The sequence below is a fragment of the Xenopus tropicalis genome, chromosome 6 (genome assembly GCF_000004195.4).
Source record: "Xenopus tropicalis strain Nigerian chromosome 6, UCB_Xtro_10.0, whole genome shotgun sequence".
Lineage (NCBI taxonomy): Eukaryota > Metazoa > Chordata > Amphibia > Anura > Pipidae > Xenopus > Xenopus tropicalis.
Window position 1 is genome coordinate 37,205,761 of NC_030682.2, and position 17,059 is coordinate 37,222,819.

Sequence of the window (17,059 nt, forward strand, 5' to 3'; positions counted from 1 at the left end):
TTTTTTATGTGACACCTAATGTGAGTGTAAGTTATAGAATTTAACAATTATTAATATAATAATTCATTATGACATGTTGTGCTTTGTGTTTTAGTTTGTAAATCCTAAACTTGGTAGTATTCCCACAGCACTACAAAAGTATCAAAATTCAGCAACTTATACAGTGCAAACTTCTTTCTTCTCTGATCTCAGGGCAATATTTAAAATGTTACTCTTAAAACAGATGTTTAACCTGATTTAATAGCCATTTGTTTTGTGAGCTGGATAAGATTTGGTTTATACCCTTACGGCATGTATTTTTATAATAGAGTCATTTTACATACTGCCTGACAGCTTGTATCTCATTACATTTTATGAAGTCTATCCTCAAAATCACCCTATGTAACTACAGTTTAGCCATGCACTGCTTTTTAACAACCACTGAGACAGGAAATCGGCATACAATGCAATATCACTGGTTCTGGAAAACAGAATGCTCAGATGACACTCCCACCCTGCTACAAAAAATGTTGTTCTCTATAATAAAAATTCTATGATTCAACCCAAACTAGAAAGAAAAACATAACCTATGAAACTGTATTTAACCTTACAATGTGAAACCCTAATTTCACACGTTTCTGCATTAGAATAATATTATATTAACTACTTAAGGTTTGGAGTACATGGTTTTATTTGGATTTTCCTGCCCCAGAAATTGTATTTCTTTGTTATTGTTTTTTTAATCATACTCATTAGCATTTACTCATTAGCTACTGAGGGCGTTTCACGTAAATTTATGAAAATTACTCAACAAATACTTATATTTGGCAAAGCTATGGTAGCTACCATGAATATCAAAAGGTACAAATATAAAGTAAAATATAACTCCTTTTTGCCAAAACAAACAAAAAATAGACTATTAACCTAAACAGGGTATATATATTCTATTTAAAAAAGCAAACTCAGCAGTTGTTTCGCTCATATAAATGTATGTGCCATAGTACATTTTAATTAGTAAAAGTTAAGGGGGGCATTTACAAACCATCCAATATTTTTTGTCCGATTCGGATTTTTAACTATAAAAGTCGCGGAAACAAAAAAAATGCAACTTTTTCAAGATTTACTATGCATCCAAATGGCTAAAAATCCGAATCCAACAATTCACCAGGTAAAACTTGCCGAGATCATGTAAAAGTCAATGGCAGATGTCCCTTCCCTTTCCTGAAAGGTCCTTCTTTTTTGATTTTTGATGGAGTTATTTGTGCGACAATTCAAAAAATTTGATCTTTTGGGGTGACAATTCGAAAAAGTTGCCGTTTCTGTGGGTGGGTATAGTGCCCCTTTAAAGTCATATGACTTTAAAGGTTCAAATTAACTTTAGCTAAACTCTTGCACTGAACCCAGCTTTTAGTCAAATCCTAGCAATTTTTGCAACATTGTATTTGGTGCATCCCTTTTAAATAACTATTACTAAGCGGTTTAACATCTCAAGCAATAATGTAGGCAACAGACCCGATCCAGATCCCTCACATTTCAAGCTTGCCTTGAATGCTCTAACCAGGGCAAAGGAAGGTTGCTAGTGTAGAGAGCACAATTGTGCTAGAAGAACCAAAATTGCAATTCAACAAAAACAGGCATTCAACTCTCATAGTGACTATGGGCAGATTTTTGTTTTTACCTTGCCCCATGGCTAAATAGTATTGTAATATAGTTAGTTAGGCAAAAATTTAATCTATAAAGGCTGGAGCGGGCAGATGTTTAACATAATGGCCAGAACACTACTTCCTCTTTTACAGATATCTAAGCTGTTAGCAGTCAGTAACCAATCAGTGACATGAGGGAGGGGGGCATTTGGGACATAACTGTTTAGTTAGTTTGCTTTTGAATCTGACCTGCATGCTCACAAACTAACTGAACAGTATTGTCCCATGTGGCCCTCCCTAAAGTCACTGACTAACTAAGAGGTTAGAGAGTTGAAAGCAGAAAGTAGAGTTCTGGCTATTATGTTAGACATCTGCTTACTCCAGCCTTGGAGTCTCTCCCTCTGCACACCTCTGTAACTCCCTCTCCCCCCTCCCTTCAGAATCTGCTTGTCTGCCTGGCTCCACTCCGTTTTAATGAGTGGAGCCATGGCTCCACTCTGTTTTAATGAGTGTGCATGTTCTGCAGGGCAACCAATATCTGTAACTGGCGTTTTTTTAATAAAGCTTGTTCAAAAAAAAAAATCCAGGCAGGTCAGGCAGGAGAGGCTATGCGAGCATGCCTATTTGTAACGTACACGCGCGCGCTCAATGGCGTCACCCGTCAAAATGGCCGCCGGGTAAAACAAGAAGCAGAAAAAGAAATAAAGCGATGGTGCCGGTTGTAGGAGGAAGTAGGGGGAGCGGTATGTATGCGGTTAGGGTGGGGGTAAGGCACCCTTGACATTAGACATTATTTAAAACTTAGAGCTGACATCTCCTTTAAACTTCACTGCCAAGGCCATGCATACAGAAAAGAAACAACAAGGAAAATGACATAAGAATTAAATCCAAGCCCACTTTTGCACAATACAGAAGGCAAACACGCATTTAATAAATGTGTAAATTTGTTCCTTGCAGTCAAAAAAGCTTTGATCAATAACAGAATATATTGAACTGTCAAGTTTAAGATATAAATCTCTCAAAATTTCTAGGATATTATGAGAAAATGGCTTTATCTTATATACCTTATATACTACCCATTTCATATTGCATGAAACCAGCAGTCATTGTTAATACTGGAAAATAGTTCATTGGTAGGTTATAAGAGGAAATCATTATTTTCAGACCTAACATTAAAAGCAAGACACATATATGCCTTGGTTCCCATTAGTGTCAATAAAGATTATTCTGGTATATTTTTTCACTATCCATCTGAATAGATAAAAGGATAGTTCTAAGAAACAAACAAAAAGATATCAGTAACAGACATCCTAAATACATTATACAAATTAAGAAGAATTTAGTTTAAAGGGACACTAACCGGATTTCAATATCTCTACAGTGTCATCCTTAGGACTCGATATCCTGAGCTACAGATTTCCGGAGCATGTAGGCAGTTCATAATAAGTGATTTTAGTCTGAAGTTTGAAACATATAGGGGCGATTCGCTAAAGTCCAAAAAAATGAGTGTATTTATAGGGACACTTGTCAAAATTAAGAAGCAATGTTATTGTCGTTATTTATCTGGCGATTACATATTTTTAAGCGTTATTTTAAAGCATCCGATATATTTATGCGTTATTTCGTAGCGCGCGATATTAGCGCACGCTATTACGCACGTAACCATTACTTTCTGTAAAGTACTGTTCTGAAAATTACCATTTCCCTGAAAACTGGAGGCTGTATCACTCTAGGGCCAACACATACTTGAAAAAATCCCACTGCAAACTACATGTTGTACCACAGACAATCACCAGCTGCACTGTTGTTTAGTAACGCCTACTCCTGGGAGGCGTTAAGTTTCACAGTAATTATCGCCACATTTTATGCTTCTAACGCTTCAAATATGTTTGTGAATTATGCGTTAGTATTATTTCTATGCGATAATTACCTCAATGCGATAAAAATAACACTTTGCGATAAAGCGTTTTTTTGCACATGCGATATGAGTAGTAACGCATGCGAAATGACTTTGATGAATCGATACTTAATTATCGCACACTTAAAACTATGCGATAAGCGTTAACGACCTTTAGTGAATCGGCCCTATAGTCTATTTAAAAACTGTGCCATCCTCAGTGCCCATGAACAACACACCATAACAACTCTCAGAGCATGGTGCAAGTGTGGTAAATCAGCAATCAGGGTTGCATTTGAATAGGCAAATGTTAGGAGATGGACAAAATGTATTTTTGACAGAAGATCCTTAGGGTCGGGTTAGCTAAAATGAGTCAAGCAGACCTTCCCCTGTGCAATAAATGCAGGGAAAGCATTTTTACATCCCTCATTCTACACACACAGGGGCCTATTTACATTGCCATGTAAAGCAATGATTTTTAAATAAACTACACATCACCACATAACATTGTTTTCATTTGACACTGCTACCTAAAATCCAGCATATTTATGAAGCATTATACTAATGTTCGGCTACTGTAAAGCCCAATATGAAATGCTGGCGTTTTTTGTTTTTTTTTTAAACTGCTGTTAAGTTTCATTATTTTTAAATGTATTCTCTTCAGGAAGACTCAGATTGCATAATTTATACAAGCATAATTGGAAAAGGAAATGGAGAGATAATAGAAGCTACACTGAAATGAAATGAGCACACAGCCGCACTCCCACTTACTTGCAAGTAAATAAGCAGGGCTGAAAAATGTCTGAATGCCATTGTCTACAGCAACTCCGAATGAAAACAACTCATTCTGTGATTATGTCTGGAGTAGAAAGTTGAATGCATAGTTGACTGAAAAAGCACAATGGATACCCATAGAAAGAGCAGTGCCCTTGCAAATCCTAATAATCCAAAGAACAATTTGTTTTTGCCATGTGAACAAAGGTAATTTATTGTATGATCCCCAGTGTCTAACCACCTCAGTGCCAGTGCTGAGTATGTACATGCTTTCTTGTTTTTCTACAGACTAGTCTCCTTAACAGATGTACTGCTGAAAAGACAAACAGAACACGCATTTTTTTAGGCCTTTACAAAGCCATACATTTTGCTGGCATTTGTTAAGGGGCATATTATAAACCCATGCATGTTAAATCAGTTTTTTTTTAGAAGAGTGCAAAAACATATTCCTAAGCTAGCAGTTTTATACAGGATTTATATCTAATACAAATGATGAATCAATTAAATCAAAACTGACAAATAGTAACGTAGTAAATTAGGTTGAAAAAAGACACATGTCCATCAAGTTCAACCTTTTATGCCTATATATAACCTGCTTAACTGCCAGTTGATCCAGAGAAAGGGAAAAAACCCCATCTGATGAAGCCTCTTTAATTTGTCTCAAAGGATGGGGGGGGGGGGGGCTCCTTCCTGACTCCAAGATGGCAACTGGACCAATTCCTGGATCAACTTGTACTATGAGCTATCTTCCGTAACCCTATGCTTCCTCACTTGCTAAAAAGCCATCCAACCCCTTCTTGAAGCTATCTAATGTATTTGCCAGTATGACTGATTGAGGGAGAGAATTCCACAACTTCACAGCTCTAGCTGTAAAAAAATTATTTCCAAATATTTAGATGGAACCTTCTTTCTTGTAATTGCAATGGGTGCTCCCATGTCTGCTGGAAGCACTCTCTGGTAAATTATGCATAAGAGAGATTATTACAGTATATCAACCCCTTATATAGTTCTAAGTAGTTATCATATCAACCGTCTCCAGGGTAAACAGACCCAACTTGGCAACTGAGAATTTCCATACTTTTTACCAGCCTTTCTCTGTACCCTGTCTAATTCAATAATATCCTATTTGAGCACTGCAGATCAAAACGGCACTGCATATTCTAGATGGGGTCTTACCAGTGCTCTGTAAAGTGGAAGAGTGACCGTCTCCTTCCATGAATCTATGCCCCTTTTACTACAGCTTAAAGCCTTGTCTGCCCTTGCAGCTGCTGTCTGGCATTGCATAATGCCTTTCTTAAAATAAATATAACAAAGATCTTTCTAAAACAATATTGAGTTAAATATTGTAATTTTCACAATACATAGTAACATAGTAACATAGTAAGTTGGGTTGAAAAAAGACATACGTCCATCAAGTTCAACCATAATGCCTATATATAACCTGCCTAACTACTAGTTGATCCAGAGGAAGGCAAAAAACCCCATCTGAAGCCTCTCTAATTTGCCGCAGAGGGGAAAAAAATCCTTCCTGACTCCAAGATGGCAATCGGACCAGTCCCTGGATCAACTTGAACTAAGAGCTATCTCCCATAACCCTGTATTCCCTCACTTGCTAAGAATCCATCCAGCCCCTTCTTAAAGTTATATAATGTATCAGCCAGCAATTTATTCTTGGGGCTAGTGATCAATTAAAGATCAGGAATTATTTTTATTATTATTAATAATAAAAAGTATTCCAAAGCACTGTACAACAAATTGGTACATGCACTAAATATACAGATTTAAATATAAAGCGACCAATAACTGATACAAGAGGAATTTTATGTACAGAAATAAAAACATCCTGAATGCTAAGGGTGTTATAATAGTTTCATGCCCAATATGCATATGAACTGTCATGAATAATACGTCAGCCACTGGAAAATCAGTTAACTGCCTGCCTATAACATCATCACACAAAAAAAAGTGTAAGTGTAAAGACCCAAAAACTAAAATGACCTCATAAAACCATTTATTTTTGGAATTCACACAATCTGAAAATTGGGTAAATACATCTCTCTACTCTAAGTCCAAAGCTCTGCTATTGTGGGTTCAATGCAGGTGTTAAACGGGGCGCAGTTGTGCTGCGTCTGACTCTACTCTGCTCAACTGCTCTTGGTATTTTGTTGAACTTTGCAAACACGTGGACATACCCTGTTCAAACTTTGACAACTAGGGAAGACTATGCATGCATAGAATAATCTAAGTTATCCTGCATTATTAACAAAATCAGGGTCCAAGTGTCTCTAATGGAGGATGGTCAGGATCTACATCTATAAATGAACAGACCATAGAGGAAAGTATCAGTTTGGAGTAGATGATATTTGTCTGGCCAGTGCGAGGTGTTTCTTTATCTCCATGATTAGAAATGCACAATTTGCCACTCAGAAAGATCTGAGAACTAACTGGGGGAATATTACTGTAATCTTTAGCAGCTGGGCCTGGAAATGTGGCAAACAAATACAGTATAGGGCAGTGAGTGAGGACTAGATTTTTTTTATAATTTTGTTCTTGGTATTTTGATGTATAGAATACATCAAAATACAATACATAGCAAGACATGTTTCAGTACATTTTAATTCATAGAATATGCTATGTGTTACATAGATCTGATTCAACCTCTCTCCATCTTCCAAGGGAAGTAATCCAACTGAACTCACCCCATGCTGTTTGGCAGATTTTGCTACTTGCAGCAAAAAATCTTCATCCACAAAAGGTCGCACAGCATCATGTATAATCACCACCTCTGGTTTGTCAATGGCAGTGTCATCAGAATGGTTTTCAGAGAATACTTTCAGTCCATTAAAGATAGATCTGTGACGCGTCTCTCCACCCTTAACCAGTGTCACCCGTTGATGGCCATATTTATGAATAATTGCCTTCATTAAATCAAGGCTCTCTGATGCCACGACAACAATAATATCTTTTATCCAACTGGCTCTGAAAGAAAGAGAGCAAAATGTCATATTCAGTGTACATGATCAAAAGAACATTATGCTGACAGTTATGGATACTGAAAACAATAAATGGTTTGTATGCCATTCAATGCGGAGTACAAGGGTACCTCCATGGATAAGACATGCTTACATCAAAATCTAGATATAAACAATGTAGGCATTGTACAGGTGTGGCATCTATTATCCAGAATGCTTGGCCTTGGGCATTTTCTTCAGTTTGAAGTATAATGCCCTAAAGGAGATCTCTGGCCAAAAACGGTATTTATTGCATAATTAAAACATTTAATTCTGTTCTCTGTTTACTCTTTCGATACAATATAGCAGGTCAATTCTCCTCCAGCCTTTAAAGCTGTTGACTCCTGCTACACTGTTTCAGGAGTCAAAACCAGTGGTGCAGAGAATGTAAACAGTCTGACGTTAAAGCTATTTTTGTCTGGGCCCCCATAAACAGAAGCGCTTAGTACCAACACTTACTGTATATGGCCAAAAATTTGGAATTTGTAAAATGTATCTTGAGTTTTTTTAATCCATTGGTGGTCAATGGAATTTGCCCTAAGTTTAAACCCTACAGTCCTACGTGCCCATGTCAGTCAGCTCTGTCCTTTCATTGCTTGATACAGAAGTTATGTAAGCATCTACGTACATTTCTATGCACACCATGGAAGTTTTTATGTCAATTATATAGATAGCAAAACATTTAGCGGTACTGAGCCCTACTTTAGATCAAAATTTGACCGAGCCTGGGACAACAGCGCCCCCATATGATGGGCTTGACACCAAGCATTAGTGGTGGTAGATATATCATCCACAGGAATCTCTAGCTGGTGAGGTTTGAGAAGCCAAGGTATATTTTTTAGTTAGTAGTCTTTGAATTCTTTTCTGTATTTATCCATGCTAAGTGAATTGTTTTCTTTGACCAGGCTAGTAGTCTGGCAAGGTGAATGGCCTTATAATAGTTCTCAATACATTGCAAACCTGTACTGCATTTTGCTTTTTATCTAATTCTCAGAGCTGAATCTTTCCACATGAATTTTAGCATGCAGGTTTTCACCTTATTAAAAAATTATTTGGAATTGATATAGGGACTGAATGTTACCATTTTTAACAATATTAATGGAAATGTTTTGGCACTTGTTAGTGCCCTATTTTTATAGAGCTTAACAGTGGAATATAGATTTTTTTGGCAAAGGAGCATTTTATTAGATCATATTTGACTCCCTAAATATGTAGTAAATGTTCATCTGTTATATTACAGAGTTTTTCTACCAAATGTAATAATTGGGTAAAGAGACGTAAGACTTTATTTGGTCTTATTTTTGGTAAAAAATAGACCACCAGCAAAGGACACTACTTTAAAATTGTTTAAAATTAATATCCTTGTTAGGTTGGAATTTTGTCTAACAGCAGATAATAGAGTCTCAGTTAACACAAATACAATTTGGGAAATTGGGCAGCCTTGTCTAGTCCTAGACTAGACAATTTTGTCTGATAATGTTTAATTCTCCATGCCCATTGATAACATCAAGGGCTTTTTTTGGCTTGGCTAATCATATTGAGTTGATGATTTTAGTCGTATTGTGTTTAACTTATCCTTCTGATATAAACCTGAAATGGTCTGGATGTATTAAAAATGGTAGCTATACTTTAATTCTATTAGTAATTATTTTAGCAAGTAAGTTCTGATCAATATTTATAAGGTAAGTGGATGGTAATTAGTGCATTCACATAGATTCTTTTCTACTTCAAAGATAATTGTGATATGCAGTTCTTGTGATTGTTTGGGGATTGTGCTATATTTGTTTTGCTCATTGAACATTCGCACAAGTATTTGTTTTATACTGATGTTGTAAGATTTAAAAAACCAACAGTTCCTGGGCTTTTTCTCAACTTACTATAATTCTTCACCTGAATAGTTTATTTCTGCTGGAAGCTTCAATAATTAAGATATCCATGTCTTCCTATGAATCTGTCATGGATCTTGTCCTAGAAGGTTTACATTACAGAATTTTTTGGTGTTTATCCTGGTAAGATGAATATCACGAAAACTTAGTCTGACTAAAAACTACATTTGGGGGCAGATTTATTAACAGTAGAATTTTTCTGGCCTTGAAACTCATATAAACTCGACTTGGGATTTTTTCAAATAAATCACAAGCATTCTTGCATTTATTAAATGTCATGATAATATTGGTAGGGTCAAAGAAAATATTGAGTTTATTGTCCGAAAATCACAATTTTTTTGAGCCAAAAATTGAGAAATCTGTAAAATTTAAATGGCTGTTCATTTCTATGAATGCTCTTTATTTTTCACAAACAGGAATTGCTCCAGCAGCTATTTTAAAAACATTGGCGCTCATTCTTGAAAAACAATAACTTTTTTACACAATGAGAATCCATAGACAAATAATGTGTTTAGGTTTCACTTGAAACTGGGGGAATAGAAAACAATGATGAGATTAACTTCCCCTTGAAAATGTGTAAAAGAGAAAACAATGAGGGGATTAACTTCCTCTTGAAACTGGGTGAACTAAAAACAATGATGGGATTAACTTCCCCTTGCAGATGTGTCAAGGACAGGCTGTCACTGACTATTCTATACCTCTACTATTGAAAGCGTCCATAGGACAATGGTTCGCGCTACCATAAACTGGCGTACTTTTGTCATTAAAAAAAAGTCACACAAATTTTTACAAATCTCAAATGTGAGTGGTTTTTAAAAAAAAGTACACTGTCTAAAAAACACATACATAAATCTGGAAAAAAACGAAACATAAAAAAAAACCTTAGTAAATGTGCCCCATAGTATCAGACTTCTAAGGTGCATCTGACAAATAGCAGCCTCCACTATGCCTCTCCCTAGGAACTCAGAGAGAGATTTGTGAACAGGAATGAGCGCTTACACCTTGAGAGAGTGAAGGAGGAGGAAGTTTTGAATTTATCAGGATGGACTTTGTCTGCAGAGGAGTTAAGTTTACTCCAAAAAGGACTTTCCTTTTCCCCTACAAGTGATTTCAGTCTATTTGATACTACTGTAGATGCTAATAGTTTTGTGAGAAAATTACACTTCTTTGAAAATGATATGAAATCTACTATTCCTCTTAAAGAGAAAACACGCACAACTTTTTTCAGACTTTAATACATTTAATGAGTTTTTTTTCTGCCATTGAATTAGAGGAATTACATAGAGAAACTATATCTGATGCAGGAAAAGTTACTGCTGTTTTACCCCTATTTCAGGTTAAAGCATTTGGTAATTCTTCAAATTTTTACCCAGTACATCTAGGGGGTAATACTGTAGTTATGTTTCAAAAGCAAGTGGAGACAGAATTAACAGCTTTGTATGATGAAATTAAACAAACAAAATCTAAAAAGTCTAATCTAAATTATAAAGAAAGAAAAGTGCTAAAAACTTTAAAAAACAATGAGCATATAGTCATCAGAAAAGCAGACAAAGGGGGGTAAAATTGTGGTCTCAGATAAACAGCCATATGTTACAGAGGCTTTAAAACAACTACCTGACACTGAATCTTATAAATTACTCTTATAATGCTACAAGAGATTTTCAAAAAGCTCTGTTTGAATTTATTGATGAGGCTGTTAATAATGGCATAACTGAGTAAAGTATTGCACCATTTTTAAAAGTTGACTTTCTAAAAAGTCCCATCTTCCATTGATTCATAAACAACAACCACCTCCCCCTGGGTGCCCCATTGTGGCCGGTACAGGGTCCCTTAGTGAGAAACTGTGTGAATTTATAGATTATCTTCTTTAACCTTTAGTATTTAGATTGGCAAGTTACATGAAATATAGTGGTCATGTACTTCAAGTGTTTGATCATTTTGATTGGCAAACTTCTTATAAATGGGCTTCAGTTGATGTTTGTTCCCTTTATTCTTGCATACCTCCCAAATTGGGTTTAAAAGCTACTGAATGCCATCAATGTTGTTACAGCACATATGATAATAATATGATATGCTTCATTTTAAAAGCAATTTCCTTTTTAACGACAGAATTATTTTTTTGTTTGACCAGAAATTTTATCTTCAAGTTTGTGGTGCCGCCATGGATGCCAAATTTGTTCCTTCTTTTGCAAACTTATATTTGGCTAGTGTATCTTTAACAACGATAACCCTTTTAAAGAGATAATTTATTATGGTCGGTTTATCGATGATATTCTTCTGATTTGGTCTGACACTAATTTTCATTTTGAAAAATGTACACAATATATTAATGATAATCATCTAAATCTGTGTTTTAAGAGCACTTTGTTAATTTTTTGGGCATAACTCTAATGTCAAATAATAACAAGGTTGTTTTCTACCTTGTATAGAAAAGAATGCACTGGGAATACCATATTGCATACTCAGTCAGTTCATCCACAACATTTAATTAAAAGTATACCATATAGTCAATTTTTAAGGTTGAGAAAATTAATGGGGAACATTTACTGATAAATTTTGAGATAGTCAGATTTTTTCTTACTTGTAGATCATTTCGAGATTTACTTATGGGTTTTTGCCAGAACACAATTTTTTCGTTATTGTTCTCTGAATAATTCGAGTTTTCCCAAAATAACTCCCATAATTTGTGATTTAAAAAAAAAAAAAAAAAAAAAATCGGCAGGTTTGATCTGACGAGTACCATTGAGTCCCATGGGGGCTTTGAATAATAGAAAAATAGAATAGTCAGTGACAGCCGGTCCTTGAAATTTCAATGAGAAGTTAATCCCCTTATTGTTTTCAGTTTCACCCAGCTTCAAGAGGAAGATAATACCCTTATTGTTTTGAGTTTCACCCAGCCTCAAAGGGAAATGAATCCCCTCATTGTTTTTTTATTTCACACGTTTTCAAGGGGAAATTAATCCCATCATTGTTTTCTATTTCACCCCAGTTTCAACTGAAACATAAACACATTATTATTTTCCAAGAATGAGTGGCAATTATTATTTATTATTATTAACATTTATTTATAAAGCGCCAACATATTCCGCAGCGCTGTACAATAAATAGGTTTCATACAATGGACATACAGAGTAACAAATAAAGCAACCAATAACTGATACAAGAGGTGAAGAGGGCCCTGCCCAAAAGATGTTACAACCTTCAATGATTCAAGCATTACTGTGACATTTTATAAATACAACAATGATCCAGTTTAATTCAAATTTATACCATGTGGAGTTTATATGACTTTAAAGGCCAGAAAAAAAAAGAATTTTAGTAAATATGCCCCTAAGTGTTAAAATCATGCCAACTAAGAGATTGCTTATTTAAAAGGGCATACAGTCTTGAAAATTTAAAAATTAAAAAAAAAAATAGCTACAAAGATGAAATTTTAAATTTAAATTTTGGGTAGTAATTGTACCTTTATAAGCAGGCATTCTAAGACCCTTAGGGATACTCTCTCTTCTAGTTATGCAACACGCAATGAATCTTTATCCTATACATGGTTAACAGTAAAAGGCATGTTTAAAAGTGGTTCTACTAGATACATTACTTTGTAACAGTTTCAAAAACTTTTACTTCTTCAGTTTCATTGTAAAATATACACTATTAAAACAACATATGAATTGTAATTCGAGAAATGTGATTTATCTAATCACATGTACAAAATGTTTCAAACAATATGTTGGTCAAACTAGTTGTCCTTTGAAAGATAGGATAAGAGAAAATGTACTCAATATAAAGAATATTAGGTGTGAAACTACTGTTGCTGACACTTTGCATATTGTACTAATAGATCTTTGGATTTTTTTACAGTGGCTGGTATAGAAAGAGTCAGTGTAGGTAACAGAGGTGGGAATACATTTGATAAATTACTTAAAAATGAGGTCCTTTGGATCTTTCGGCTAGGCACAAGATTACCCTTGAATATAATGTGTCATGCTTTTTTAATATATGTATTATGTTCCACCTTGATTCTATTTTGACTCTTTTATACAGTCTTCTATACCTGTTTATGTATCCAAAGAAATATAATCTTTATACATAATAATTGGAATTAAGCTTTTGCTATAAGTGCTTCACTACTTCTATTATATGCACTATTTCCTTGAAAAATCGTTTTAACTCTTTAAAAGCAATTTCTCAAACATCTGTGTATCTATGTAACATGTAACCAATTACCTCCTCTGAGAAATGTTATCTGATTGGTGGAAAAATGGGGTTCTATGAGTGGTTATTTCATTTTGTAATTTCATGCTTGTTTTAGCTTTAAATACGGTTGTTTCCAAAGATTCTTTAGCCTATGATTAAGTGCCTGTTTTAGGCATGAAACGCATCAGGCTGTTCATATTTGAGATGGTTTTTATTTAAATAAAACTAATGTGTTTTAACTGCACCACTTTTTGGCTAATTTGTCCAGTTTTCTTTAGTGCCAGCCTTGTTTTTTCCAGTGAAAGTGACTGTGAATGCCCAGTAGTGGGGAAAAGTTAAAGTCAACTGGTGAGAACAACCAAAAAAGGACCCTCCAAATTAAAATCACAACTAAAATGTTTTCTACAAACCAACTATGTTGGTTCTAATTTTAACATTAAAGTCCTGTGTAGAACAAAGCATAAATCCCTGCCTCTTATATCTCTCTTTCTAAACATATATCTTTCTCTCTTGCATCTTTTCATCTGATGTACTCTTTCTTCTTATAGATTTATGTTTCTTTTTCACTCTCTCATTGCTTTCTATTAATTTGAAGTGCTCTGGGATTTCTTTTAAAAACAAACGTCTCTTTGACATGTGATTCCTGAAAGCAAAAAGAAAAAAGATGAAGGAGAGCCCATCTGATCTCTTTTAAAATATCATCAACTTAATCATTATAAAAATTCACTCTCGGGTAGTTTAAGGAATGTTTCATCATAGACTTTTGTGACCTCTTAGGGTCCTGCCTATATATTCAGTATGTCTTACACACACATTGACCCTGAATAATTCCTGCTGTCTCTATCAGTCTTATGAGCCATAACCTTATCCCTTGGTCCAGAAACATTTTTTTCCCTGAAGTTCAGTCATCAGTTTCATCATCCTGACAGAACAATCTGACAGCATCTCATTCCATTTATTTTTAAAAGAATCATCATTTACCTCAAATATTGGGTACAATTCCTATTTCCATTCAGAATTTTTTAAGAGAACCAAAACTGCCTTTTCACACAGCCTAGCAACCATCCATCCATAATATCGTCCTGTTTTCTTACTTACAGTATAATCTGTATCCAGGATTCGATTCGTTATTTGGCCAGGATTTGGATTCAGCCGAACCCACGGTCCTGGCCGAACCAATTCCTAACTGTAAGCAAATGCTAATTAGGATTCGGATTTGGTTCAGTATTCGTCCGAATCCCAGTGGATTTGGTGCATCTCTAATAATCTGCATGCATAAATCCATGGCACATAGCCCCTCACAAACCCTGTGTATCATCTATAATAAATATAGAGTGCCCTAATGGACAATTATGTATAAATTATCACATACGGTAGAGTAAAAAAAATATATAATTTATGGCAAATTTGGATAAAAACAGCTACTAATAATCTTACATAAATAAATCTCCAAAAGATATAGACAGGTATAGGACCTGTGATCCAGAATGTTTGGGACCAAGGGTTTTCTGGATAAGGGGTCTTTCCATAATTTATATCTCCTTATCTTAAGTCTAGTAAAAAACCAATAAGGCAAAATATTTGCATAGAACTAAGCGTACAGTAGTTCCGGTGTCAGAATGGTACCGTCTACTGGGCGGGGGTGTAAGTTTACCTTTCAAAAGCCTCCAGTGTGTGACTGATAAGGGGCCTTCCAAGAACCGTGCAAAATTGTTTGGGGGTCAAACTGCCCAGTCTCTCCCCACAGCCCCCAGCCGGCAACACCACAGCACATCGCCCCAGGTCCTTCGCTGCATCATCCATCCGGCCCGTCTCCCCCTCTGCTGCTGCAGTCTGGGCTGAGCTCTCTCTCCCGCCTCAACATACAGGCACAGCTGAGCGACGCTGCTTCTCAGGCTGGTAGCCAACAACAGGCCTAGCACATACTGTAAAATAATTATCCTGATCAAATGTGCTTGCTACAGGTTGTATTTTAGTAGTGATACCGGTTAGAGTCTGACCAGGGCCGCCATCAGAAATCACAGGGCCCCTCACAACAAAATTTTCTGGGCCCCCTCCTCCTCCTATGCCCGTCCCCAAATGGCCCCTCCCATCAGTACAAAGGACACACACAGACATTGGTAGCCAGGGCCCCCCTAAAACATTGGTAGCCAAGGGTTACGTTTTGCATTGGTGCCAGGGCAGAGACCCCCAGTGTCCCCATACTATGAGCAACATCCTCCAGCTCCCCCGCAGCATCCTCCAGCTCCCCCCATCATCCTCCCCAACATCCTTCAGCTCCCCCCAGCATCCTCCCCAGCATTCTTCAGCTCCCCCCTAGCATTGTAAGGTCCCACCATCTTCCTCCAACTTCCCCCAGCGTCCTCCCCAACATCCTTCAGCTCCCCTTAGCATCCTCCCCAGCATCCTTCAGCTCCCCTCAGCCTCCTCCCCAACATCCTCAAGCTCCCCTCAGCCTCCTCCCCAAAATCCTCAAGCTCCCCTCAGCATCCACCCCCAACATCCTTCACCTCCCCTCAGCCTCCTCCCCAACATCCTTTACCTCCCCAACATTCTCCAGCTCCACCCAGCATCCTCCCCAACATCCTTCAGCTCCCCGCTACGTCCTCCCCAACATCCTTCAGCTCCCCTCAGCATCCTCCCCAACATCCTCCAGCTCCCCTCAGCGTCCACCCCAACATCCTTCAGCTCCCCTCAGCATCCTCCCCAACATCCTTCAGCTCCCCCCACGTCCTCCCCAACATCCTTCAGTTCCCCCCAGCATCCTCTAGCGCCCCTCAGCATCCTCCCCAACATCCTTTAGCTCCCCTCAGCATACTCCCCAACATCCTTCAGCTCCCCTCAGCATCCTCTAGCGCCCCTCAGCATCCTCCCCATCATCCTTTAGCTCCCCTCAGCATACTCCCCAACATCTTTCAGCTCCCCTCAGCATCCTCTAGCGCCCCTCAGCATCCTCCCCAACATCCTTTAGCTCCCCTCAGCATACTCCTCAACATCCTTCAGCTCCACTCAGCATCCTCCCCCTCAACCTTTCATCTCCACCCAACATCCTCCCCAACATCCTTCAGCTCCACCCAGCATCCTCCCCAACATCCTTCAGCTCCACCCAGCATCCTCCCCAACATCCTTCAGCTCCACCCAGCATCCTCCCCAACATCCTTCAGCTCCACCCAGCATCCTCACCCTCATCCTTCAGCTCCACCCAGCATCCTCCCCCTCATCCTTCAGCTCCACCCAGCATCCTCCCCAACATCATTCAGCTCCACCCAGCATCCTCCCCAACATCCTTTAGTTCCCCTCAGCATACTCCCCAAGATCCTTCAGCTCCCCCCAGCGTTCTACCCAACATACCCCAACTACCCCCCAACATCCCTCAGCTCCCCCCAGCATTCTCCCCAACATCCCCGAGCTCCCCCCAACACCATGCCCCAGCTCCCCTCAGCGTCCTCCCCCACCCCTCCTGCTCGTCTGCCTCCCTGCCTGCCTGCTGCGTCCGGCTGCTTCGTCCACCTGTGTCCCCTGTCTCTTCTTAGATCCCTCTTTTCGCCGCTGCAGATCTTTTATTAGGTTGCGCCCCGTGCGTGCTGACGTCACGCGTACACACGGGGCGCAACCAATAAAACGACCCGCTGACCGCCAATGAGCCAAGGGCCTGGAACTCTTTAAAGGGGCCGT

The 17,059-nt window shown here is 37.9% G+C and overlaps 1 protein-coding gene across 8 annotated transcripts in view; it reads right to left on the minus strand.

Moving 5' to 3' along the window:
* The window catches only part of crppa (CDP-L-ribitol pyrophosphorylase A), a 110,376-nt gene extending 93,405 nt beyond the window's left edge, over positions 1-16,971 (minus strand). For 3 of the 8 annotated variants that reach the window (XM_018094647.2, XM_031903375.1, XM_018094648.2), the window contains exons 1-2: positions 15,039-15,457; positions 6,993-7,272 (exon numbers count right to left, since the gene is read on the minus strand). In XM_018094647.2, coding sequence (XP_017950136.1) covers positions 6,993-7,272; positions 15,039-15,187 — 429 coding nt within the window. In that variant the 5' untranslated portion in view covers positions 15,188-15,457. 8 annotated transcript variants of the gene reach the window in all.
* Positions 16,972-17,059: the final 88 nt, after the last annotated feature.